Source organism: Salmo salar, chromosome ssa13 (assembly GCF_905237065.1).
Source record: "Salmo salar chromosome ssa13, Ssal_v3.1, whole genome shotgun sequence".
Lineage (NCBI taxonomy): Eukaryota > Metazoa > Chordata > Actinopteri > Salmoniformes > Salmonidae > Salmo > Salmo salar.
Genome location: NC_059454.1, coordinates 58,608,802 through 58,636,272, shown reverse-complemented (window position 1 = coordinate 58,636,272; position 27,471 = coordinate 58,608,802). Strand labels below are relative to the sequence as shown.

General features: G+C 41.3%; 1 protein-coding gene across 5 annotated transcripts in view; it reads right to left on the bottom strand.

The window, feature by feature from the left end:
* Positions 1–27,205, bottom strand: part of LOC106567509 (SH3 and PX domain-containing protein 2B) — a 92,422-nt gene extending 65,217 nt beyond the window's left edge. The window contains exons 1-3 of one of the 5 annotated variants that reach the window (XM_014136822.2): positions 26,760–27,205; positions 20,941–21,021; positions 1,632–1,707 (exon numbers count right to left, since the gene is read on the bottom strand). In XM_014136822.2, the coding sequence (XP_013992297.2) occupies positions 1,632–1,707; positions 20,941–21,021; positions 26,760–26,831 (229 nt within the window). In that variant the 5' untranslated portion in view covers positions 26,832–27,205. Of the gene's footprint in view, positions 1–1,631; positions 1,708–20,940; positions 21,022–22,344; positions 22,516–26,759 lie in introns of those variants that run through there. The other 4 variants (XM_014136823.2, XM_014136824.2, XM_014136825.2 and 1 more) reach the window with 4 other exon arrangements.
* Positions 27,206–27,471: the final 266 nt, after the last annotated feature.

Genomic DNA, 27,471 nt, shown 5'->3' with positions numbered 1-27,471 from the left:
CCGACTCGGGAGAGGCAAAGGTCGAGAGCCATGCTTGTGGCACAGCTAGCAACTGCGATGCAGTGCCTTAGTGTACTTTGGCTAGTGTATCAACACACCCAGTCACTACAAAGATACAGGCGTTCTTCCTAACTCAGTTGCCTTAGAGGAAGGAAATCGCTTGGTGGCCAATGGTGACTTTAAAACAGTTTAGTTTAATGTCTGTGTCGTTCCCTCTTATGGTGTTATCCTCTCTCGTTCTGTCTCTCTACTTTCAGAGTTCATTAAATAAACACAGCTGAGCACCTGAAGTCCCTGGCCCTGTGTGCGATCCCTCAATGCGTTCCAGACCGGCAGCTCACCTAGTACCTTGCTACCCTCCACACACACCCCCTTACCAAAGCCAGCAGGGTAGGGCTTTCAAGGCGAGGCCTTCACACCTAAACCTCACATGGATTACTCGCATGAGACACTAAAGGCTTTGTTTCAAGATTTGCTAATAAGTGCGCCAAGTGTTAATTCAATCTGTCACCTCGTGTTTAAAGTGTTTGATGGACAGTATTGGAGGAACTAAAATGAGTAGCAATTTACTTTGCTAATCAGTTTATAGACAAAAATAAAACTGTGGTCTGGTAAAGGAAATAGTGTGCTCATGAGGGGTGTGGATTCCATTGGTGTATTGCACAGAGTGCAATGTTGCAGCTCGTACTTTCTTAATTCTCTTAACTCTGCTGCTTTGTTGATTTGGATGCTTAGGCATAATGGCACCTGTTAGAAAGTGAACTCTCTGCTTCCTTACAAGTCCCATTTCACAGTACACATGGTGATATAATTGCTTGGGCACATCACCAAATCAATACATTTTGGTTGAGTGTGTTACCTGTTTGATCTAGTCTACATTTCTTAACCTTAAATCTAAATTATAGAAGACATAAGTAAATCAGAACGTATATTAGTTATGTTGCTAGTCTAAAGCAGTACTTACAAACATTTGTGTGAGATCTGTCTTGTAGCATGCGGATGGGTATGGCACCAAGTGTGCAGGTGACCATGGTCTGCTTATTAAGAAGACACTCCATTACTAATTGGGGGGGGGTTCCGCTCTAGTCGAGCTCTTTAAAAGTATTCTATATATTTCTGTATCGTACAGGCTATAGTATCTAAGCTGTAGAGTTGTTACTTTTCTAAGTGTTTATTGGCTTAGGTTGACAAAATGCATTCGATTACAAGTGTTTCTTGTCACCTGGTCTCTGTCAGGTTCTAAATGCTCAGGTGTAGAGCTTTATGGGGGAGGAAGATGGCAGCCAGTCTCTGCTTGGGTTAGTTAGGGTTTTTCTGAGCTCTAGGGGCTAGTCAGACTGATCTTCAGTCGTTTAAATTCATTTGACTTGCTTTATTTGATCCATTTATTTACTTTGAGCCTGGCATATTGTTGGATGATTTGTATATTTTATAAATACCTGCACCAGCTCCAAGAGCCTTAAAATAAAAACCTTGCACTGGATCTTCTGCTTCCTGCCTTTCCTTGCTCACCAACATTAGCCAGACAGCTCCAACCATCCAGGGCAAGTAAGGGGCCTACCATCCATCCATCCTTACAGCATCAAATGAGCTGGGAGTGTCAGCCAGTAGCAGTGTGTTTTAACTCTTACCTGGTAGAAAAGGGATGATTCTGCGCTTGGGGTCTTTCTGTCCTCCTTCCACAGGGAACTTATCCAGAAGCTCCATCTGAAAGTGTCAACAACGCAGGGAGTTAAACACATGCTACCATACAAAACAACATCACTGCAGGGGGAGGTTTGTACATTTTGTACAATTCAGCAATTCCTAAAAGGACTGGCTTTGCCAATTATTAGAAATACACTCAGCAGATCGTATTTCTCGATGGGGTAGCTAGGCTACATATGCTACGTGGCCTGGAGTCAAAGAGAACAACAGTGGTCCTAGATTAAAGAGGAATGTTCATTTCCTATTACATTAAATTTACGAGCCTAGAGTGGATTGTCAGTGTCAGAACTGGGGGGTGGGGGGGGATTTCTTCACTTTGTTTTGGAGAATAGATGGAGGGATTTCTTCACTTTGTTTTGGAGAATAGATGGAGGGATTTCTTCACTTTGTTTTGGAGAATAGATGAGTGGGGGAGATTTCCTCACTTTGTTTTGGAGAATAGATGGAGGGATTTCTTCACTTTGTTTTGGAGAATAGACAGACTTCACAAATACAATATTTCTGTTTCACATCTTCTACACACAGACAGACCAGAGTTAGAATCAACTAGGTTTATGTGGGCAGCAAGCAGGGATCTGAATGGCTAGTGGGGCTGGTGATGTTGACACTGTCTGTTTGGAGCATCCAACTTCCTGCACTGGTGGAAAATTACTACTGGACCATCATATCACAAGGCCCATGCAATAGGAAACACTGGTGGCGTCTTCTCCAAAGTACAGTTCGGATTTATAGATGGGCTTGTTTAGAAGGGCCTGTATTTGACTCCTCGCAGAGAGAAGGGGCCTTTTCTCTCAAACCTGTCTTACTAGTGGTCTTACTACAAATTAAAAGCCAGTAAAGTTGGGGCCTCCCGAGTGGTGCAGTGGTCTAAGTGGACTTTCGCCTAGCTGTGCCACTAGAGATCTGGTTCGAGTCCAGGCTCTGTCGCAGCAGGCCACGACCGGGAGACCCATGGGGCGACGCACAATTGGCCCAGCGTCATCCGGGTTAGGGGAGGGTTTGGCCGACAGGGATGTTCTTGTCCCACTAACAACTCCTGTGGCAGGCTGGGCGCAATGCACGCTGACACAGCCGTCAGGTGTACGGTGTTTCCTCTGACACATTGGTGCGGCTGGCATCTGGGTTAAGCGGGCATTGTGTAAAGAAGCAGTGTGGCTTGGCTGAGTTGTGTTTCGGAGGACGCACGGCTCTCGACCTTCACCTATCTCGATTCCGTACAGGAGTTGCAGCGATGGGACAAGACTAACAACCAATTGGATACCATGAAATTGGGGAGAAAAAAAAACATAAAATAATGAGAAATGCCAGTAAAGTTAGCTGTAAAGCTTTCTCGGTATCCCTTGTAATCCCTTGCAAGACTCGTGCTATAATGTTGCTATGACAGTCAGCACTATGGTTTTGGTCCAGTAACAGCAGAGTTCTTGACCCCGTGTCCTGTCCTATGGGAATACACAGTCTACACGCAGCTGTATAAATTAACTCAATGCAAAGCGATAGTCACACTGCAAATGGCTGTCAGTGAAAGAAACCATAAGTCTGTTGGTGGGTGAAGCCAAAGCAAACAGAGAAGAGTGAGCAGTCAAGAGGTTTGAGGTGAGAGAAAGGTTATGGTTGTGCTCCAATGCTGTGGATCCAAAGGGATGTTTGGCAAAGACATATGATGGATATCAAGGAGGTAAAGAACACTTCATTCGCAGAGTAAAAAGCACCTTCTATACCTTGTTAATTATTGTCACTGATCTTATCTTAAAGTACTGTAATGTTATATCCACACCTCCCTTGTGCCCATCTTCCTCTCATTATTGCAACCACGGTTAATCAACAGCCTGCTGACCAAACTAATTACATTAATGACTATCCACTTCACCATCATATTAAACCCTACCTGCTTGGAAGTCATATACTCCTATTTTACTGTCAACCTTGTTACTTCCTGCACCTCCCAGTTCAATATCCATAATTCTCCTGTCTGCTTTCCTATAATCTGCAACCCTTTATCTCTCCAGAAACTAATGCTCCACCTAATATTCCAAGGACTATTCAATCACACCATGTGCTATATATTTCCCAATAAACAAGATTTAAACATGTTTATTAAGTTAATCATCTATTAAAGCTCTTCAAATAAAAATCCCTATGTAATGTACATCTTAATTTAGTTTTAACTAAATCATTCAGCTCCATATCCCGATAGATAGATCCAATAATACCCACCCCATGAAATGAAAATGTACAGAGCTGTTTCTACTAATGAGACCCAACAAAAGCTACAGTATGAGAAAAACTGACTGGTGCAGAAACAGGAGAAAAAGACAAGATCAGCAAGAAGCCAAGAATACCAGTCCTGTAAATGGCAATTAAGGAAGCGCTTGGTAAATCCTACTTCCAACCACAGCACACCTTCCTCTGTGGAACAAAGAGAAAACAGAGGAAAAATACTTCTGAGTGACTACACATGACGACTATCTGTCTGGCGAAAGAGGCAGATGCCTCATTTTCACAGATCCTCCTTAGAGAGAGAGGGAGAGAGAAAATAATACCCCACACGCTGTAATTGTTCCCATGCGTCTAGCGGGGAGCCACACCCTGACTGACTGTCTCTCTTTACCATCACTCCAACACCCTGTCTGTGGCCTGTAATCAGATCTGCTGTCTCAGATGAGAAAAAACATCTGACTGAAGGGAATACAGTGCATTCGGAAAGTATTTAGACCCCTTGACCTTTTCCACATTGTTACATTACAGCCTTATTCTAAAATGGATTCAATTCCCCCCCGTTCCACACAAAATAGCTCATAATGACAAAGCAAAAACAGGTTTGAAATATCACATTCACATAAGTATTCAGACCCTTTACTCAGCACTTTGTTGAAGCACCTTTGGCAGTGATTACAGTCTTCTTGGGTATGACACTACAAGCTTGGCACACCTGTATTTGGGGAGTTTCTCCCATTCTTCTCTGCAGATCCTCTCAAGCTCTGTCAGGTTGGATGGGGAGCGTCGCTGCACAGCTATTTTCAGGTCTCTCCAGAGATGTTTGATCGGGTTCAAGTCCGGGCTCTGGCTGGGCCACTCAAGGACATTGAGACTTGTCCTGAAGCCACTCCTGCATTGTCTTGGCTGTGTGCTTAGGGTCGTTGTCCAGTTGGAAGGTGAACCGTCGCTCCAGTCTGAGGTCTTGAATAGGTTTTCATCAAGGATATCTCTACTTTGGTACCCTTCCCCAGATCTGTGCCTTGACAAAATCCTGTCTCGGAGCTCTACGGACAATTCCTTTGACCTCATGGCTTGGTTTTTGCTCTGATATGCACTGTCAACTGTGGGACCTTATATAGATAGGTGTGTGCCTTTCCAAATCATGTCCAATAAATTGAATTTACCACAGGTGGACTCCAATCAAATTGTAGAAACATCTCAAGATGTTCAGTGGAAACAGGATGCACCGAATCTCATAGAAAAGGGTCTGAATACTTATGTAAATAAGGTATTTCATTTTTATTTATTTTTTATAAATGTGCAGAAATCGTAAACTTGTTTTCTCTTTGTCATTATGGGGTATTATGTGTCGATTGGTGATATGTATATATATTTTTATTCCATTTTAGAATAAAACTAACGTAACAAAATGTGGAAAAAGGGGTCTGTATATTGTAGTTTCTGCTGCTGCAGCCAGTTACATCATGTACATGTCACTCACATGAATGACTTGAGGATAGGTTTAAGGGTTCAAGCAACACAATGGTAAAGACTGACTTCATTTGACAAGGGGAGTTTTCTTGGCATTGGTACTGTTCATTTCAGTCAAAACAAAAAAGTACTACATACTTTACGGAATACGGTGCAGATTGATGAATTGAGAAAAACTAAGTTCGATATTTTTTACTCTGAATGAATGTATAAATGCCTACATTACCATGTGTAATGATAACAACACGAGAACTAACTTTGAGGGCAAACTAACTAATTCTGATGAAAAAGAGGGCAGTTAATGACTGTTAAGGAGTAAACAAGGATACCACAGCGAATGTGGCCCCAGGTGTGATGTATGCTGGGAGGTATGACATCACAGCCAGGGGAGTATAACAGGCATTCCTTTGTGGGTTATATTACTATACCTAACAGAATACAAGCCTAACTGTCCAACTTCAAATACATGTACTAATTGGACAGAACATTCTTGTTTGGTCAGAGAGTAAGTTCATTTGCGGCGGCCGGCTATCATTCGTCTGGTTCATTATCCTCCTCTGTGACATCACTCAGTCTCATCATAGCCTTCTGCTCTTCATCTGAGAGTGGGACATGAATGAGTGGGACATGAATGAGTGTGTTCAAGGCCTCCTCTGACAACCACATCTCTTTCTAGAATTTTAAACCGGCTCAACAGTAGACTACAATCTCCCTCTCACTCACTCTACCCCTCCCCACACACCACCCCTCCATCACTCATATCTTCATGTTAAAACTCTGAGGTGGACTATATCTCTCATTGAGACGGCTACTTTAGTGTGACACATACTAATGCTGAGCAGGGAGGGAGGACACAAGAGACCCAGAAGATGTCAGAGAAGCATAGCAGAGAAGTTGATGTCATCAGCCTTTAGCTGATCAGAGAAGACTGGCGCCACAAGGCTTCCTTCAATCAAGATCATAAAGGGATGCATCCATCTCCCCAACCAATGTTGTTCTTCCGATGGGAATATGTAAAAAAAAAAAAAACGAAGTTGTCTTTGACAACCACAGGAAACACCAAACTCACTCTCATTATCAAACTTTTTTGTGCCTTGCAAGGGTTCGGGAAATTTTTTTGTTTAAAAGGAGTGAATCATACTGAAAAGACCGACATCATGTGTTTTCAATAACGGTTGTTGAAAACACTCCCCCCTAGCTGTTGAGAAACATCAACAGACAAGGAGGCAAGGAGACTTGGTTTAGACATGCATTTCCTGCCGCTGCATCGGTCAGCCCTGTAAGCAATGTGCTGGCTCACCACATGGTTTCCAAACTGCAGATTTTTTTTAAAGGGAGAAAATAAAATTCAAAAGGGAAAGAACTGAGCAGCAAACTACTCTCACATTTCAAGTCTGGCATAGTGACGGCTGGACGAACACTAGAAACCACTTCCAACAATCATAAACAAAGGCAGGAGACACCAGTAAGCTAGCTTGGGGGAAAAAGTGGAGCAAAGCAAAGATACCACTCCCATCTCATTTGTCCTGCTGAAGTAAAAATTCCTCAAGGTTTAGTCTGTCTATGGATGATAGATCAGTTTCACTGAAATAGACAAAATACCACAATTTATAATATTATAAATAATAATTGTCATCAAACATGAATACATGCATACAAAATGAAGTAATGGACCACAATTTCTACGTCAAGAAGAATAGAATACCCTATTGCAGGATTGCCTAACTGGCGGCCCGCGGGCAGAGGTGGGTTGTAACGCATTCCATGTACTTAAGTCCACTGATGAATTAGTACTTTTCTAGTTACTGTCTGTGGGCTGTACTTGCATTCTTACTCAAGCAATTTCTAAAGGAAATAACTTACTTTTTACTCTGTTACACTTTACCAAATCACTTCAGTTATTCAGCTAGATTGATATTATATTGTCGCTGTCAGATGAAAACCTCAACTCCAAATGTTGTGTATTTTTTTATATACATGAATCGATACTATCAAATCCAATATTATTGGTCACATACACATGGTTATCAGATGTTGAGAGTGTAGTGAGTTGCGTGTGCTTCTAGTTCTGACAGTGCAGCAATATCTAACATGTAATCTAACAGTTCCATAACAACTACCTAATGCACACAAATCTAAGTAAAGGAATGGAATAAGAATATATACACAGAAATATATGGATGAGCAATGACAGAGCGGCATAGGCAAGATGCAATAGATGGTATAAAATACAGTACAGTTGAAGTCAGAAGTTTACATACACCTTAGCCAAATACGCTGAAACTCCGTTTTTCACAATTCCTGACATTTAATCCTAGTAGAAATTCCCTGTCATAGGTCAGTTAGGATCACCACTTTATTTTAAGAATGTGAAATGTCATAATAATAGTAGAGAGAATGATTTAATCTTTCTTCTTTTTAGTCTTTCATCACATTCCTAGTGGGTCAGAAGTTTACATGCTACCAAATACCAATTGAGTGTATTGCAAATTCAATTGTTTAACTTGGGTCAAACATTTGGGTAGCCTTCCACAAGCTTCCCACAATAAGTTGGGTGAATTTTGGCCCATTCCTCCTGACAAGAGCTGGTGTAACCGAGTCAGGTTTGTAGGCCTCCTTACTCGAAAACACTTTTTCAGTTCTGCCCACACATTTTCTATGGGATTGAGATCAGGGCTTTGTGATGGCCACTCCAATACCTTGACTTTGTTGTCCTTAAGCCCTTTTGCCACAACCTTGGAAGTATGCTTGGGGTCAATGTCCATTTGGAAGACCCATTTGCGACCAAGCTTTAACTTCCTGACTGATGTCTTCCTTCTCCCCCCCAAAAAAGATATAGATGTACTATTGTAAAGTGGTTGTTCCACTGGATATCATAAGGTGAATGCACCAATTTGTAAGTCGCTCTGGATAAGAGTGTCTGCTAAATGACGTAAATGTAAATGTCTTGAGATGTTGCTTCAATATATCCACATCATTTTCCTACCTCATGATGCCATCTATTTTGTGAAGTGCACCAGTCCCTCCTGCAGCAAAGCAACGACACATGATGCTGCCACCCCCGTGCTTCACGGTTGGGATGATGTTCTTCGGCTTGCAAGCCTCCCCCTTTTTCCTCCAAACATAACGCTGTTCATTATGGCCAAACAGTTCTATTTTTGTTTCATCAGACCAGAGGACATTTCTCCAAAAAGTAGGATCTTTGTTCCTATGTGCAGTTGCAAACCGTAGTCTGGCTTTTTTATGTCGGTTTTGGAGCAGTGGCTTCTTCCTTGCTGAGCGGCTTTCAGGTTATGTCGATATAGGACTCGTTTTACTGTGGATATAGATACTTTTGTACCCGTTTCCTCCAGCATCTTCACAAGGTCCTTTTGCTGTTGTTCTGGGATTGATTTGCACTTTTCGCACCAAAGTAAGTTCACCTCTCGGTGTATGTAAACTTCCGACTTCAACTGCATATACATATGAGATGAGTAATGCAAAATATGTAGACATTATTAAAGTGGCATTATTAAAATGACTAGTGATCCATTTATACATTTACATTACATTTAAGTCATTTAGCAGTTTATGTTAAATGTAGCATTTATGAAAGTGGCAAATGATTTCAAGCCTGTATGTAGGCAGCAGCCTCTCTGTGTTAGTGATGGCTGTTTAACAGTCTGATGGCCTTCAGATAGAAGCTGTTTTTCAGTCTCTCGGTCCCAGCTTTTGATGCACCTGTACTGACCTCACCTTCTGGATGGTAGCGGGGTGAACAAGTAGTGGCTCGGGTGGTTGTTGTCCTTTATGCTCTTTTTGGCCTTCCTGTAACATCGGGTGCTGTAGGTGTCCTGGAGGGAAGGTAGTTTGCCCCCGGCGAATTACCTGTGCATCTGTTAAAGTTTGTGAGGGTTTTAGGTGACGTTGAAGAGGCACTGTTGCGTCTGCTTCATCACACTGCCTGTGTGGGTGGACCATTTCAGTTTGTCCGTGATGTGTACGCCGAGGAACTTAAAACTTTCCACCTTCTCCACCGCTGTCCCGTCGATGTGGATAGGGGGTGCTCCCTCTGCTGTTTCCTGAAGTCCACGATCATCTCCTTTGTTTTGTTGACTTTGAGTGAGAGGTTGTTTTGCTGACACCACACTCAAGAGTGCACTCACCTCCTCCTTGTAAGCTGTCTCATCGTTGTTGGTAATCAAGCCTACTACTGTTGTGTCGTCTACAAACTTGATGATTGAGTTGGAGGCGTGCCACGCAGTCATGGGTGAACAGGGAGTACAGGAGGGGGCTGAGCATGTACCCTTGTGGGGCCCCAGTTTTGAGAATCAGCAAAGTGGAGATGTTGTTTCCTACCTTCACCACCTGCGGGCAGCCTGTCAGGAAGTCCAGGACCCAAATGCACAGGGCGGGGTTGAGACTCAGAGCCTCTAGCTTAATGATGAACTTGGAGGGTACTATGGGGTTGAATGCTGAGCTATAGTCACTGAACAGCATTCTTACATAGGTATTCCTCTCGTCCAGATGGGATAGGGCATTGTGCAGTGTTATGGCCATTGCTTCGTCTGTGGACCTATTGGGGTGGTAAGCAAATTGAAGTGGGTCTAGGGTGACAGGTAAGGTGGAGGTGATATGGTCTTTGACTAGAAGTGAGTGCTACGGGGCGATAGTCATTTAGTTCAGTTACCTTTTCCTTCTTGGGTACAGCAATAAGGGTGGCCAACTTGAAGCATGTGGTGACAGCAGACTGGGATAGGGAGGGATTGAAAATGTCCGTAAACACACCAGCCAGCTGGTCTGCGCATGCTCTGAGGACGCGGCTAGGGATGCCATCTGTGCCGACAGCCTTGCGAGGGTTAACACTTTTAAATGTCTTACTTACGTCGGCCACGGAGAAGGAGAGCCCACAGTCCTTGGTAGCGGGCCGCGTTGGTGGCACTGTATTATCCTCAAAGCGGGCAAAGAAGGTGTTTACTTTGTCTGGAAGTAAGACGTCTGTGTCCGTGACGTGGCTGGTTTTCTTTTTGTAGTCCTTGATTGTCTGTAGAACCTGCAAAATACGTCACGTGTCTGAGCCATTGAATTGCGACTCCACTTTGTCTCTGTACTGACGTTTGGCCTGTTTAACCAGTTGAGGACAGACGTTCCGCTAGCGGAACCCCGTTCCGCCTGCGGAACCCCTAGCCAACAGCCAATGGCATCGCACGGCGCGAAATACAAAACCAACTAAAATACCACAATTAAATTTTCTCAAACAATCAACTATTTTACACCATTTTAAAGATAAGACTCTCGTTAATCTAACCACATTGTCCGATTTCAAAAAGGCTTTACAGCGAAAGCAAAACATTAGATTATGTTAGGAGAGTACATTGACACAAATAATCACACAGCCATTTTCCAAGCAAGCATATATGTCACATAAACCCAAACCACAGCTAAATGCAGCACTAACCTTTGATGATCTTCATCAGATGACACTCCTAGGACATTATCCTGTTAGGGCTAGGGGGCAGTATTTGCACGGCTGGATAAAAAAATGTACCCGATTTAATCTGGTTACTAATCCTACCCAGTAACTAGAATATGCATATACTTATTATATATGGATAGAAAACACTCTAAAGTTTCTAAAACTGTTTGAATGGTGTCTGTGAGTATAACAGAACTCATTTGGCAGGCAAAACCCTGAGACATTTTCTGACAGGAAGTGGATACCTGATGTGTTGTATTACCTTTAAACCTATCCCATTGAAAAACACAGGGGCTGAGGAATATTTTGGCACTTCCTATTGCTTCCACTAGATGTCACCAGCCTTTACAAAGTGTTTTGAGTCTTCTGGAGGGAGATCTGACCGAACAAGAGCCATGGAACGATGATGGCCCATTAGACACCTGGCGCGCGAGTTCATGTTGGGTACCCTCGTTCCAATACGTTATAAAAGAGTATGCATTCGTCCACCTTGAATATTATTCATGTTCTGGTTAAAAAGGCCCTAATGATTTATGCTATACAACGTTTGACATGTTTGAACGAACGTAAATATATTTTTTCCCCTCGTTCATGACGAGAAGTCCGGCTGGCTTAGATCATGTGCTAACAAGACGGAGATTTTTGGACATAAATGATGAGCTTTTTTTTAACAAAACTACATTCGTTATGGACCTGTGATACCTGGAAGTGACATCTGATGAAGAGAATCAAAGGTAATGGATTATTTACATAGTATTTTCGATTTTAGATCTCCCCAACATGACGTCTAGTCTGAATCGCAACGCGTATTTTTCTGGGCGCAGTGCTCAGATTATTGCAAAGTGTGATTTCCCAGTAAGGTTATTTTTAAATCTGGCAAGTTGATTGCGTTCAAGAGATGTAAATCTATAATTCTTTAAATGACAATATAATATTTTACCAATGTTTTCTAATTTTAATTATTTAATTTGTGGTGCTGACTTGACTGGGGGAAACGATTTCCTCAACATCAATGCCATAGTAAAACGCTGTTTTTGGATATAAATATGAACTTGATAGAACTAAAAATGCATGCATTGTCTAACATAATGTCCTAGGAGTGTCATCTGATGGAGATTGTAAAAGGTTAGTGCATCATTTTAGCTGGTTTTATGGTTTTGGTGACCCTGTCTTTGAATTGACAAAACATTACACACAACTCTTGTAAATGTACTGTCCTAACATACTCTAAATTTATGCTTTCGCCGTAAAACCTTTTTGAAATCGTAAAACGTGGTTAGATTAAGGAGATGTTTATCTTTCAAAGGGTGTAAAATAGTTGTATGTTTGAAAAATTTGAATTTTGACATTTATTTGGATTCAAATTTGCCGCTCTTGAAATGCACCTGCTGTTGATGGAGTGCACCACGGGGGGGACGCTAGCGTCCCACCTAGCCCATAGAGGTTAAGTTATACAATACATGCATGTTTTGTTCAATCAAGTTCATATTTATATCAAAAACCAGCTTTTTACATTAGCATGTGATGTTCAGAACTAGCATACCCACCGAAAACTTCCGGTGAATTTACTAAATTACTCACGATAAACGTTCACAAAATACATAACAATTATTTTAAGAATTATAGATACAGAACTCCTTTATGCAATCGCTATGTCCGATTTAAAAATAGCTTTTCGGCGAAAGCACATTTTGCAATATTCTGAGTAGATAGCTCGGCCATCACGGCTAGCTAATTTGACACCCACCAAGTTTGGGACAACCTAAACTCAGAATTACTATTAGAAAAATTGGATTACCTTTGCTGTTCTTCGTCAGAATGCACTCCCAGGATTTCTACTTCAACAACAAATGTTGTTTTGGTTCCAAATAATCCAGTTATATCCAAATACCTCCGTTTTGTTTGTACGTTCAGGTCACTATCCGAAGGGCGAGCACATTTTGGGACAAAAAAATTCAAAATATTCCATTACCGTACTTAGAAGCATGTCAAATGCTGTTTAAAATCAATTTGTATGCTATTTTTCCCCATTCCACTTTCTGGCGGCTTTAGAGAGCCAATGGAAGCCTTAGAAAGTGTCACGTTACAGCACAGATGCTGTAATGTCGATAGAGATACAACAGAAGAACAACAAATTGTCAGACAGGGCACTTCCTGTATGGAATCTTCTCAGGTTTTGGCCTGCCATATGAGTTCTGTTATACTCACAGACACCATTCAAACAGTTTTAGAAGCTTTAGAGTGTTTTCTATCCAAATGTACTAATTATATGCATATTCTAGTTTCTGGGCAGGAGTAGTAACCAGATTAAATCGGGTACGTTTTTTATCCGGCCGTGAAAATACTGCAAGCTGGTTTTTGATATAAATATGAACTTGATTGAACAAAACATGCATGTATTGTATAACATAATGTCCTAGGAGTGTCATCTGATGAAGATCATCAAAGGTTAGTGCTGCATTTAGCTGTGGTTTTGATTTTTGTGACATATATGCTTGCTTTGAAAATGGCTGTGTGATTATTTTTGGCAGGGTACTCTCCTAACATAATCTAATGTTTTGCTTTCGCTGTAAAGCCTTTTTGAAATCGGACAATGTGGTTAGATTAATGAGAGTCTTGTCCTTAAAATGGTGTAAAATAGTCATATATTTGAGAAATTGAAGTTATAGCATTTGAGGTATTTGTATTTCGCGCCACACGATTCCACTGGCTGTTGACTAGGGTGGGACGCAAGCGTCCCACCTAGCCCAGGGAAGTTAACACGGGTACATCCTGTTTGAGTTTCAGCCTATAGAAAGAGAGGAGCCAAATGGAGTCGTGGTCAGATTTGCCAAAAGGAGGGCGGAGAAGGGCCTTGTATGCATCACGGAAGTAAAAGTAGCAGTGATCCAGAGTTTTGCCAGCACGTGAACCACAGTCAATATGTTGATAGAATTTAGGTAGCCTTGTTCTCAAATTTCCTTTGTTAAAATCCCTAGCTACAATAAATGCAGCCTCAGGATATATGGTTTCCAGTTTGCATAAAGTCCAGTGAAGTTCCTTGAGGGCCGTCGTAGTATCGGCTTGAGGGGGGATATACATGGCTGTGACAATAACCAAGGAGAATTCTCTTGGGACATAATACGGTCGGCATTTGATTTTGAGGAATTCTACATCAGGTGAACAAAAGGACTTGAGATCCTGTATGTTGTTACAATTACACCATGAGTCGTTAATCATGAAACATACACCCCCGCCCTTCTTCTTCCCGGAGAGATGTTTATTTCTGTCGGCGAGACATACAAAGAATCCACGTGGCTGTAGCGACTCCGACAGCATATCCCGAGAGAGCCATGTTTCGGTGAAACAGAGTATGTTACAATCCCTGATGTCACTTTGGAAAGCAACCCTTGCCCTAATTTTGTCTACCTTGTTATCTAGAGACTGGACATTAGCGAGTAATATACTCAGAAGTGGTGGGTGGTGTGCACGCCTTCGAAGTCTGACCAGAAAACTCTGTCTACCTCTTCTCTGGCAGCGTTGTTTTGGGTCAGCCTCTGGAATCAGCTCAAATTCCCTGGGTAGTTCGGACAAAGGATCCGCTTCGGGAAAGTCGTATTCCTGGTCGCAGTGCTGGTAAGTTGACGCCGCTCTGATATCTAATAGTTCTTCCCGGCTGTATGTAATAACAGTTAAGATTTTCTAGGCTAACAATGTAAGAAAAAAATAAAAAAAATACTGCAAAGTTTCCTAAGGACTAGAAGTGAGGCAGCACTCTCTGTTAGCACCATTTTGTCTATTGGTTCCCCTTTACATCTGTAAGAATGTTTCCCGACCCCTTGACCAATGAAATGTATTCAAAATAGCTTGTCATCAAAACTCTTCAAGTCCATTGGCTCTCAAAGTTGTCCATCATTCCTGTATCTCCACAACAGCTCTTGAAGTGATGCTTGAAGTGATGCTTGTTTGTTGGTTCTTAGCCACACGCGATCAGAGGTAAATTGCAACTTAAATAGCTTCTGCCTTTGTAATATTATATATTTCTTGAGTAAGATATGTATTTATCGGATACAATTCTGCTGTTGAAATTGTTTTCAGGGAGAGTGCAAATTAAATGGCTAGGTAGCTAACCCAGAATCTGACAGAATGTTTAATCTCCTGTTTTTAGCTCACCATATGATCTCTGCTTGTTAGCTAACTAGCCACCTTGTCATTGGCATAAAGAGTGAACTGATTAATTAGATGTGTGTGGCAATAGCTAACACAATAGGTTGCCACTAGATTAACTGGCTAGTCTAGCTAGCTAGCTGGGGTGTCAACCATGTAGTTAGCTAATGTTTCCTAGATCAACCAATCCTCCCACTCCATTGCTGTCTCTCACTGTGTGTGTGTGTGTGTGTGTGTGTCTAAAATGTAATTCTGTTTTTATGAAAAGACCAATAAGCACATCTGTCATACAGTACATCATCCCAGTAAGCTTTTTGGCCCATATACTGTAGCAACTAGAAATAAAGTCAACCGAGGGGGAGGAGAATGGGCCAACCAAGAAAAGAAAAGACCCTTCAAAGTGGAAAAGAGAGGTTCAGAAGAGGAGGATGCAGGGTAAATCCTACCTTGGCAGGAAAAAGATTGATATCTGCACTGTTTGATTATTTGTATTACTTACATGATTCTTACCTGAATACCCACCTTGATGTTTCGTTCCATGCTGAAATGTGTCTGATTTGCATACTAGTAACATGATTGACAGTGACATTTCAATATTGATGGCTGTTTGACAGTTGTAAAACTTACCTGACCTCCTTTCCATTTCATTCTGAGTAAAAAAAATGACAACTCACACTTGGTGTAAATCTTTTTAGTATGGATTCACCATCACATGTACTTTAAATGATATTGTGAAATACATTTTCATTAATGCTACTGAAATTGGTAAATTATTCCAATGTCTTGAGTGCCATTTACCTTTTTATGAAATTTATGCACATTGATAGATATTAAGTCAACTTTGAATAAGACCGAAATTGAAACTGTACAGCCTACAGACTTTGTTATATGTCAGTCTTCATTGGAGACTACCTGTGCTGGAGGACATCTGCAAGATGATGCTGGCAGGCTTAAATAATAAATGAATGTCAATTGCACTAAGTTGTTCTTTTTGTTTGCTATATGGTATAAAAAAATCAAAACAAAATTTGTAACTAGTACTTCAAGTAGTTTTCTGTCCAGATACTTTTTTACTCTTACTTGAGTAGTTTCTTAAGAGGACTACTTTTATTTACGTACAGATTTGTGGTACTCTACCCACCTCTGCCCCATGGGTGGTTTTATTTGCCCACCAATTCTTCTGAACAATCTTTTTTTCTTATTGTATTTTCATTGTTGGAGAGAAGACTGTAAAAGATTTCCAATTGAAAACCACTACAACCAGGAAATCAGCTCCAAGTGATTTTCAATTGGAAATCTGTTTCCAAGGTTGTAACTATTGTTTTAGTCAAATATATAATTTGGGCCTTCTTGCAGTCAATTCTTTGTCTAGAAATTATTTGTAATTATTTCAGTTCCAGCCCCCCGACCATCCGCTCAAGAAGAAAATCTTCCCACGGCTGAATATAGTTGAATTTCATACGTATTGTCTTTTATATCATAACAGAAAATGTAACATTTGAAGTGCTTTAAAAATGTATATATTATTATGCTAACTTATTAAGTCTTCCACATGGATTTCAGTTTCCAAACCATTCCAGAATGAAAAACCACTCAATCCACAACTGCTGAATTTACACTTACATTTCAAATGTTTCATTTCCATAGTGCACTGTACTGCTATGTACTGTATTTAAAGACCCAGATATCTTCCGTTCAGCATTTTTAAGTCTAGGCATATGTTATATCTAATTGTTTCCAGATTAAAAAGAATAGCATGGGATGCAATTTAGTCCAGCATCTTAGTGTGCCACAGAGTAAGGGCATGTTTAGCTTTTGTGCAAAATGCTGCTCACAACAGGCAGCCCCATGATCTCAACAGAGGACTGTGCTGTTTCCACTTTTAAAGGGTTTTGTTGCTCCATTACCGCATGTGGAAAATATGTGACAGCTGTGAGATTCTGGGAGAAAGTAGCAAAGTATCAGCTATACATCACACCTATGCATAGGAATGGGAGTTTGTATCTATTCGAAAAGGGTTTTTAGAGTTTAGAGGTCTTGATGATTAGTTGACAAGTTAAATCAGGTGTGCTGGTCTTGGGCTACAACAAATATGTGTGCTGTTGGGGGTACTCGAGGACTGGAGTTGGGAAACACTGGCTTACACAACGGTTCTGGCTTCAAGTCAAGGAATCTAAAGACCAACTCTGCATTAGTAATTAGAGGAGTAAACTGAACAACATGCAGAGCTTGTTCTATTACCTGCAGTAGCTAGCTTTGATGTAGCTAAAATATGAATGCTTCGCCTATTCCTCTCTGATTTAGAATATACCATTGCACAAACAACCTGCTGATGTAGGCCTACTGTATACCAGCACTAGTATCAGGGTGTATTAACTAGCTACCTTTGCTCTGACTAAGTACATTTAGCTAGCTATCCAGCTAACTAGCGATTAGCATTGGCAGTTAACACAATATATACAAAAACTGATGGTGTAATATAGAACGATTGCAGATTCATATTAAGAAGCAAGGAAATCAGCATTGTCGTCACCAACATCTTGTTGCATCTGCAGCATTGACCATGAAGACGGTCCTTGCCAGTGAACAGTAAGTGGCTGTGACTCATAGTAGAGAAAAAACTGCTATCCTTGAGTGACAGGGGGCGGGGCTTGGTGTGTGTATAGGGAGAGAGACGACCTCAGTAGCAAACGGAGTAAACTAGAAAAAAAAAAAAACATTTCACAAGCCAGAGTGGTGTTAAACACTAAACAAACCAAATATTAAAATACCGTTATACAAGATAAAGTAAAAACCCAAACCGCTCCTTGCATAAATACCGGTATATAGTAAAATATGGTATACCGCCCAGCCCTGGGCTAGGTACTGTAAAGTAACTCACCCCTACTCTTAGATGGAGATGGAATGTGAGGAGACATCAAGACCAGTCTGTCTTTGTCTTCCCTCAATGTCACAGGGCTCTATTTTCGGCTGGCGCTAAGGAGGTGCAAGAGTCAAAAGCACATTCATTTGCAATTTCGTCATGTAAAAACTGGCGCAATGGCATTTTCCACCCCTTACGCCAGGTTCGGCAATTTACCTGTCTAACATCAGCTCGCTTGCGCTGAGGTGGGAGGGGTGGAAATATTTGAGGTGTGTCCTTAAAAATTTGTGCCAATATGACAATTTCAGTCAGCACAAAAAGGGATATGTAAGACCGACCAAAAGGTAATGGCATTGATTTTGCCAGCGAAAGCGGACACAGTAACCTTAAGTAAATCACCAATGTTTTATTAAAATATCACGAGCAGCAAAAACATCAGACATTCTCCTTTTTTATTTATATTGGACATTATTTTTGTCCAGCTTCTGTGAAAAATTAGGACATATTATGTGCGATGCCCATTGAATGAGAAGTGTCAGTGACTGTAGGACGCTTGTTTAGGAACATAAAGTTATTTTAGTTAATCATTTTGTGGAAAAAGAATCTTCCACTTTCCTCTGTTGGGCCTAACTTTAAAATCATGGGAATTCCCATTGCTGTCTGTGGCGCTGAATCCGCTTGTAGGCTATATTTGCCTGTTTGTTTGTTTACCTTTCACGTGGCAAAGTCACTAACTCGCCATATCAACGATGATGGTAGGCTACAGCTATACAGAGCCTAGTGAAAGTCTACACACCCCTTGCACAGTCTTCACATTTTGCTCCCTTAAAATAAAATGTTTTCCTGCTCCACGTTTTCAAAGTGAATGAAAATTATACAAAATGTTCAAAATGAATAAAAAATGGATTGCATGTCTTCACACCCCAGACTTAATATCTGGTGGAAACACCTTTGGCAGCTATTACAACTGAATAATTTTGAATAAGATTCTACCAACTTTGCACAACTCTTAGGGCAACATACCCTGAGTGTACAAAACATTAGGAACATCTAACATTGAGTGGCAGCCCATCTTGGCCTCAGAACAGCCTCAATTCGTCGGGGCATGGACTCTACAAGGTGTCGAAAGCGTTCCACAGGGATGCTGGCCCATGTTGACTCCAATGCCTCCCACAGTTGTGTCAAGTCGGCTGGATGTCCTTTGGGTGGTGGACCATTCTTAATACACACAGGAAACAGTTGAGCGTGAAAAACCCAGGAGCGTTGCAGTTCTTAACACACTTAAACCGGTGTGCCTGGCACCTACTACCATACCCCGTTCAAAACCACTTAAATCTTTTGTCTTGCCCATTCACCCTCTGAATGGCACACATACACAATCCATGTCTCAATTGTCTCAAGGCTTAAAAATCATTCTTTAACCTTTCTCCTCCCCTTCATCGACACTGGTTGAAGTTGGTGACATCAATAAGGGATGATAGCTTTCACCTGGTCAGTCTGTCATGGAAAGAGCAGGTCTTCCTAATGTTTTGTATACTCATTGTATATTTAGACGAATTCAACTAACTGTTATAGTTTTTGGTTCTTCATCAAATAAATATTTTTGTTTTCAAATAACTGGCATATATTCATATACCTTCAAATATTATTTGTTTTTTTAATAACTGCATTTGAATATCAAAGAAAATAGTTGCCTTTTAGTTAACTCTATATAACCTCTATTTGACTACCTCAAGTATTTGAAAAGTTGGTATTTTCAAATAAACTACAAAATACAACCATTTTCTGCTGAGGTCTGGTTCACACAGCATTTGCCACTATTGATGGGATGTGATGCATGAGACAGCCTGTATGACCATGTCATCTTTCATTTTTTTTGCCAGCCGATCTGTTCATCTCAACCTTTCATATTCAACAATGGTTGTCTCCAGGATGGACAGCAGGGCAGGCAGCAGTGACATCAGAAGAGTGAGGGATGATGACCCAGTGAGAGACAGTGGAAGGAAGCGAGGAACAGGGTGTGTGGGGTTGGGGTGGAGGGGGGATAATAGTTTCCAAAAATAATGGGTGCCTTATTGCGAACCCAGAGAGCATATTTTTCCATTGACGCTTTACAATACCAGAGAATTGTCCAGTAGTGGAGCAGCCAGGTGATGTGTCCACAACGGGAAGCACTCTTCCAGCCCGGGCCATCTCATTGGTTTTATGTCCCTACTGACACCAGCATTGGCAGGCTCTCAGAGAGATGCATCCAGGTGGGTCAGTGCATTTGGCTGCTGCTGCAGAGGAGCAGCAAGAGCCAGATGAAATGACTCATCACTCCTTCACTGTGCAAGTTCGCATCCTAAATGGCACCGTAAAATTACTGTAAAAACAACAGGATATTTTGTACAGTGTAGATTCTGAAAGAGTTAACTGTCATCTTTCTGCCCTAACTGTTTATAGTTTTATATTCATAGCCTTACCAAAACATTATATCTCATGCTTTTATATATATTATATTATTTGTAAGTAGTTAATATTGACATAATAATGAATTTGTTATGAGAAGAAATAGCATTTGTCAGTATTGGATGATGTATTTAACACAGATGGCCACAGAAAAAGGAACTGGAACTCTGATGAAATTCCCTCCACATGCAATAAACGTCCTGTGTGACGTTCTCGTCTAAAATAAATATTTTTGTGGTTATCTGTTGGAATCCACATTTAGCTTCTCTAGGCTCCATTGAATTAGTTAATTTTCCCGAATCGACTCATAAATTACCAAACCAAGTCACATGGTTCAATGACCCAAACACTAACACTGTATTCCTATTGGCACACCTGTACGATGGCATAGTACAATGGTATTTTAGCCCTTAGGGCCATGATTTATTTATTTTGTTATTTGTCAGGGACAATGTATAACATGCCATTGCACCAGATTTAGCTAGATAGCTCATTTCCATCTATAGTCCCTGGTAGAAAGTAGTGGACTACAGGGGATAGGGTGCCATTTGAGACACGACCATATAGTGTGAAACTACGATTGAACTACAAGGTGTGCACAGTGGTTTTCCCATAGCAGTTCCCAGCTCACCTGCAGGTCGAAGAACTTGCTGTAGCGCCTGAAGATGACCTCAGTGCTGCCATCAGACCAGGACACTTTGATGATGTAAACCTAAAAAAGAAAAAAAAAAGAAGGGTGTTATCTTTAAACCTTTTTTTCTCTACAGAACCATACCAGGTAGGTGTGACGACCAGAATCCATACCAATTGGCATGTATTTATGCTCTTGTTATAGTAACAACAATAACAGTGTAATAATCTCTGTAAGGAATTGGTAAAATCCCAAGATTTATTTTCTGATTCATGGTCACACAATAGTCCACAATGACGTGGTTTCTAGGGAAGATGTCATTCAAGTAAATAGTGTTGGTTCATTGTGTGGTAATTTAGTGTGATGTCTGTCATTTCCACAGACACAGAAGGGATATCCTTTCATATGACCTCACTTGCCACAACTTAAGATCATAAATTCCAATGAAATAGGAAATGATCATGCCTACTTCTCACGCATATTGGGCTAACACTATCGAAGTCTAGTCTTACAAAGGATGCATGGGCATATGACATACCACCACTGTGAGACAGCAGAACATTGTATTACATTGCTAAATACGGCAAGTCTTCATAGTCAAATACAGCCAAACTGACCGATCTCGTCTGCTGATGTTTCTATCAATAGTTTTCTTTATTTTTCATCTATATCTTCCCTTTAGGGGTGCAATGAAATACTAGAGGCTTATGTATTCCGCTTGTGACATCAGTGAAACCAACCTTGTGTAAAGATCAAAGTACTAACTAGACCGTGAATAAAAAATAAAACATCTTGCAGCCTGTCGACTGTCGTCATGCAATAATGGCCTGCTGGTGCTGGCTGACATACAAGCACAACAAACACTTTCCTTTTTTTTTAAAGGGGAAGAACGAAAGAGAGGCTGGGAGGTGATCGGACGTAAACTCTCCAGTGATTGTGTCTGGCTGAGTGCTTCTGTTGGCCTCTGTCCCAGGACGGGCCAGCTCGGCCTGTCCCTTTTCCCCTGCCTTCCCTGTAGGAGACCAAGGCTGTGGTCGAAGCTCAATGCAGGACTCAACGCATGGCACACGACCAGTGAACCAGTAAACACAGCAGATGGAGCAGACACAGGAGCTCAAGAACTTTATATCCTGCACCTCACGATGCTCACTGTGTATTGGCATGTTAGTATTATGTAACTAGTCATCATTATCACCGTACATCCAATACTCACACCCCATATCTCCTAGGAGGACTGAGGAGTGGTTTTTTAAATAGGAAAAACATTCATCCATCTGCCTCAGCCCACGCTCAGCTCCTAACCCTTTCCCTGTGCATTAGAGATAATTCAAAACAGAAAAGCTAAGGTGGCTTGGATCCAGCGATACACTGATCACAGCACCATCAGAGAGTAAAATACTGTACCGTGTAGGCATGCTTCGTCACGTTGTGCAATGTGCACACAAGGTATTCTCAATATCTTTCTGATGGCTCAGGGACTTCGTAGTAGGCCTACTACCCATTTGTAGAAGTTACGCTTGCACCACAAAAAGTTGTAGTCAGGACTAAACACAAAATGGGCCAGACCATCTCAAACGGCATATTCTGCTTCTGCTCTCTATCCCAGACAGAAGTGTGCAGAAGCGCCTCCCTTGTTCAAACATTCCATCAATGCCTTGTGTACTCTGCGCTGACAATGACCTTAGGAATAGACAAGTGAGTAGTATGCTTCCTGGTTAACAAATACCCATGCCCAAGGCCATGGTTTTCTACCCCAGTGTTTGTAGCCTATAGAGGGTTGCCAGTTGACTTTTACTTTGGCGGCCATGTTGGAAGACCATCGCATCAATTCTTTCGACAACAACTGCTGAGTGGCTAACCCAAGCTGCATGATAACAGTGTCTAAAACAAGTTGATTCATCAATTTCTGTGCAACAAGGTAGGAAAGACAACAGGGTTTTTACAGATAACACGCAATCATGAAACACCAAGAAGATAAGACTCAAGAACTGACAGAAAACCAAAGAAACCTTTATGCCCGTCCAGACCTGCACCCAGACAGCTGGGTGGAAGGAGACACGTTGTTCTCCTAGAGATGAACGTACTTTGGTTTGAAAAGTGCAAATCAATCCCAGAACAACAGCAAAGGACCTTGTGAAGATGCTGAAGGAAACAGGTACAAAAGTATCTATATCCACAGTAAAACGAGTCCTATATCGACATAACCTGAAAGGCTGCTCAGCAAGGAAGAAACCACTGCTCCAAAACCGCCAATAAAAAAACTGACTACGGTTTGCAACTGCACATGGGGACAAAGATCGTACTTTTTGGAGAAATGTCCTCTGGTCTGATGAAACAAAAATAGAACTGTTTGGCCATAATGACCATCGTTACGTTTGGAGGAAAAAGGGGGAGAATTGCAAGCCGAAGAACATCATCCCAACCGTGAAGCACAGGGGTGGCAGCATCATGTTGTGGGGGTGCTTTGCTGCAGGAGGGACTGGTGATCTTCACAAAAAGGATGGCATCATGAGGTAGGAAAATTATGTGGATATATTGAAGCAACATCTCAAGACATCAGTCAGGAAGTTAAAGTTTGTTCGCAAATGGGTCTTCCAAATGGACAATGACCCCAAGCATACTTCCAAGGTTGTGGCAAAAGGGCTTAAGGACAACAAAGTCAAGGTATTGGAGTGGCCATCACAAAGCCCTGACCTCAATCCTATAGAAAATTTGTGGGCAGAACTGAAAAAGTGTGTGCAAGCAAGGAGGCCTACAAACCTGACTCCATTACACCAGCTCTGTCAGGAGGAATGGGCCAAAATTCACCCAACTTATTGTGGGAAGCTTGTAGAAGGCTACCCGAAACATTTGACCCAAGTTAAATAATTTAAAGGCAATGCTACCAAATATTAATTGAGTGTATGTAAACTTCTGACCCACTGGGAATGTGATGAAAGAAATAAAAGCTGAAATAAATCAGTCTCTCTACTATTATTCTGATATTTCATTCTTAAAATAAAGTGATGATCCTAACTGACCTAAGACAGGGAATACATTTTTACTAGGATTAAATGTCAGGAATTGTGAAAAACTGAGTTTCAGCGTATTTGGCTAAGACGTATGTAAACTTCTGACTTCAACTGTATAGCTGAACAATATGTAAACAATGTGTGAGTTCAGCTAGTATCTGCTTCAGATGCACAATGTCAAGGGGTGCATTGCAAATGCCCAGAAGGCTAATGCCATCATACTGTAGGCCTATGGCTGCATTGGCATTGCATGTCATTATCAGCTGCAAAATGGATTCACATATCCTAATCTCCTGAAAAAAGAGTGACAATCAAATAAAACTAATTGGAGAGCTTATGACTGAACCAAAAAGGAACACAGAACCAGACATTAGAGACAGATTCCCTTCCCATCTTTATTGCAGGATTGTGATCTGTGATTAAATCAACATTGAATAATAGTTTTAAGTTAACAATTAAAACAAGTGAAACATTTAACTTCAATGAAACAACACTTTCATATCATTTCAAAGTATACAAGTAAGCTAACTCATATGTAAAGGTTAGACATCTTAGTAACAAGTAGGCTATTATTACTAAAGCATAATTTCAGGTGAACAAAAAAAAAGGAAATACCCGAGGTGGCCAACCTCGTGCCACTGATCCCTGATCTACTGGGTGAACAGACTTCTGTTCCAGACCAGCAATAGCACACTTGATTTTCAACTAATTAGGTTTGATCTAATCAGGTGTGTTAGTGCTGGGCTTGAACAGAAGCCTGCACACCCAGCAGGGTTGGCCTGCTCTAGCTGTAATAGGTTTATACATTGTGTGTGACTTAACTGTATTTTTATTGACAAAATTTGCTAACATAGCTACACATATAATCCATGGTATACAAGGATGTACCCTTATTCTATTGGTACAGTCACTGGGACCTCATCTGCAGACAGGGTATCTGAGGACAGAAAACATCACAAAGAAACAGGCTGCATTATACTCAAATTAGACAGCACTGAATATTATGTTGCTATAGCTCTCTATCCTCAGTTTTCCTCACTAGGGACTGCAGAATATTTTCATAATATCCTCCCACAAAGGTACAGTACTTGCCTTATCCAGAGTAAACTACTCTCTCTTCTCTGACAGCTGGAACTGCTAGTAGTCATTTCACCCTCTTCCACGGCTGTTAGCTAGCTAGCTAACATACCTATCTACAAATGCATTTCAAGTTACAACAATAAATACATCAAGATGGCTAGGTAACTAGCTAATATCAAGTTAGCTAGCTGGTGATATTTAATTCACTTGGCTAGCTAGTCAACATTATGTTAGCAGCTCATTTGAGTTAGCCTGCACACAAAGTTCCTGTAGCTATCATGTTAAAAATATATTTACCTACTTAAATAGGTTCTCCTACTGCCTCCGTTTTCTGGGTAACCTTCCAGAAGTTTCCGGTGGAAGCAAAACACAGCCAGTCATGTGGACGATGAGGAGGACTTCCACCAGACTAACTCTGGTCTTCCAACATGGCGCCTGGTGCGGTTGCTAGGTGATTTGGGCTCCCGTGTGACGCTGCATCTCAGCGCTAGAGGCGCCACTACAGACCCTGGTTTGATTCCAGACTGTATCACAACCGGCCGTGATTAGGAGTCCAACAGGGCGGCGCACATTTGGCCCAGCGTCGTCCGGGTTAGGCTTTGGCCGGGGTAGGCCGTCATTGTAAATAAGAATTTGTTCTTAACTGACTTGCCTAGTTAAATAAAGGTTCAATAAATAATATAAATACATTTGTGACTCAACTGCAAGCCCTCTATAGGAGAGCATAAAGGCCTGGTAGGTAGGGCTACCCAAATAATCATACTGTGATGCACAGATTCTCCACTTCAGGAAAGAAATCTGGTTGTCTCGCAACCATTCTCAAATATACATTAGACCAATGTCCTTGGGATGTTTGGAAAAGTCTGTCAGGTTTTCTAAACACAGACACCTATCATGCCCGGCACTACTTTCAAAACCGCTATGTTGACCTCATTGTTCTTTCTCAGGTGCATAAAATCTTACTCTACTTTACTGTAATAGTCATATAACATCCAAGTTGCAGCAGTTTTGGAAGACACACTTATCCATATTTGTCGTGTGATGTGTGTTTATTAAAGTTTGGGCGGCAGGTAGCCTAGTGGTTAGAGTGTTGGACCAGTAACTGAAAGATTGCTGGATCGAATCCCCAAGCTGACAAGGTAAAAATCTGTCGTTATGCCCCTGAACAAGGCAGTTAACCCACTGTTCCTAGGCCGTCATTGTAAATAAGAATTTGTTCTTAAACTGACTTGTCTAGTTAAATAAAGGTTAAATTAAATAAAGTCATAATCAGGTGTACATTCTTAGCAGTGTTCAAAAGGCTATATTATCATTATTTCACTAGTAGCCTAATATAGGCCTAAAAGGTAATTTAATTGTTATGTAAAATAACACCCAGCATCTGGAAAGTGCATGCATGATGCCCCGTTATTTCCAGATGTTGACAAGTGTTCAGGTCTAAGAAAAAATGAATCTAGAATATATATATATATATATCCTCCATTCTAATTTTCTTTAGATGAATGCAACAAAGTCGTACTGTAATCTTTTTTTGCAGCAACTGTTTTGGTAGAATGTAATTTGATACTCCCTTTGTTTTTACCTTTCCTGACCAGAGCAGCCAGCGAACGAAAAATATTATAACTGAACTTTAATCGAAGAAAATAAGGGTTTTGTGGCGTGTACTTTCCTACAATATACAGATGTGGTCGGTCCTCTACCGTAGAAAAAAATGACTTGTTGACTCACATAGTGTTTGTTCGGATTTCTCCTCTTCTGGACATCTTGGACTGTTACTTCGTGCACGGTCCGCCTTGGCATGATGTTCTCTTTCAGCGCTTCCACTTAAAACAACAGCCCGGTTTTAGAACGATCAGACCCGAATGACAAAGTTTACCCACCCAACCTTTGTCATTCACGCGGGTGAGATCCTTGATTGCTGGATGCAACAAATGCGATTATTTCTCGTAGATGGTCCACGTCAGATTTCCTGTCCCACATTCAGTCGCTACTCTTCTTGCCCCGTCCCGCAGTAGGCTATGTCCGAACTTCTCTGAACCAAACTCCCAGCCTATCCCAGCTCACCGACTCTAATTTGATAACCGGAAAGCATCCACCACAGACCAGCCCTGCCTGCGACACTTTAAATCAGGTTGACGTTTATTGGGATGAGTCTTGTCCTGGAGGCAGAACTGAGCGATTTCTGCTTGATCCAATAGTGTGTGATTGCGGCCTGCAATTCGGGGCGTTCCTGCATGTGGGCAATGCTGCACTGTAGAAACGCCCCCCTCGAGCATCCCATTTGTTCCTGCATGAAGGCCACCCTGGAGCATGCTATCTTCATGCTTGTGTGACCCTTTTGGTATTCTGGATTTCCTCTGATTGTCTATGCGCTTAAAATGCATCTCAAGAGGGAAATAAATGTATTATCAGAGTTTTTCGGGGGCAAGGGACACTGTCT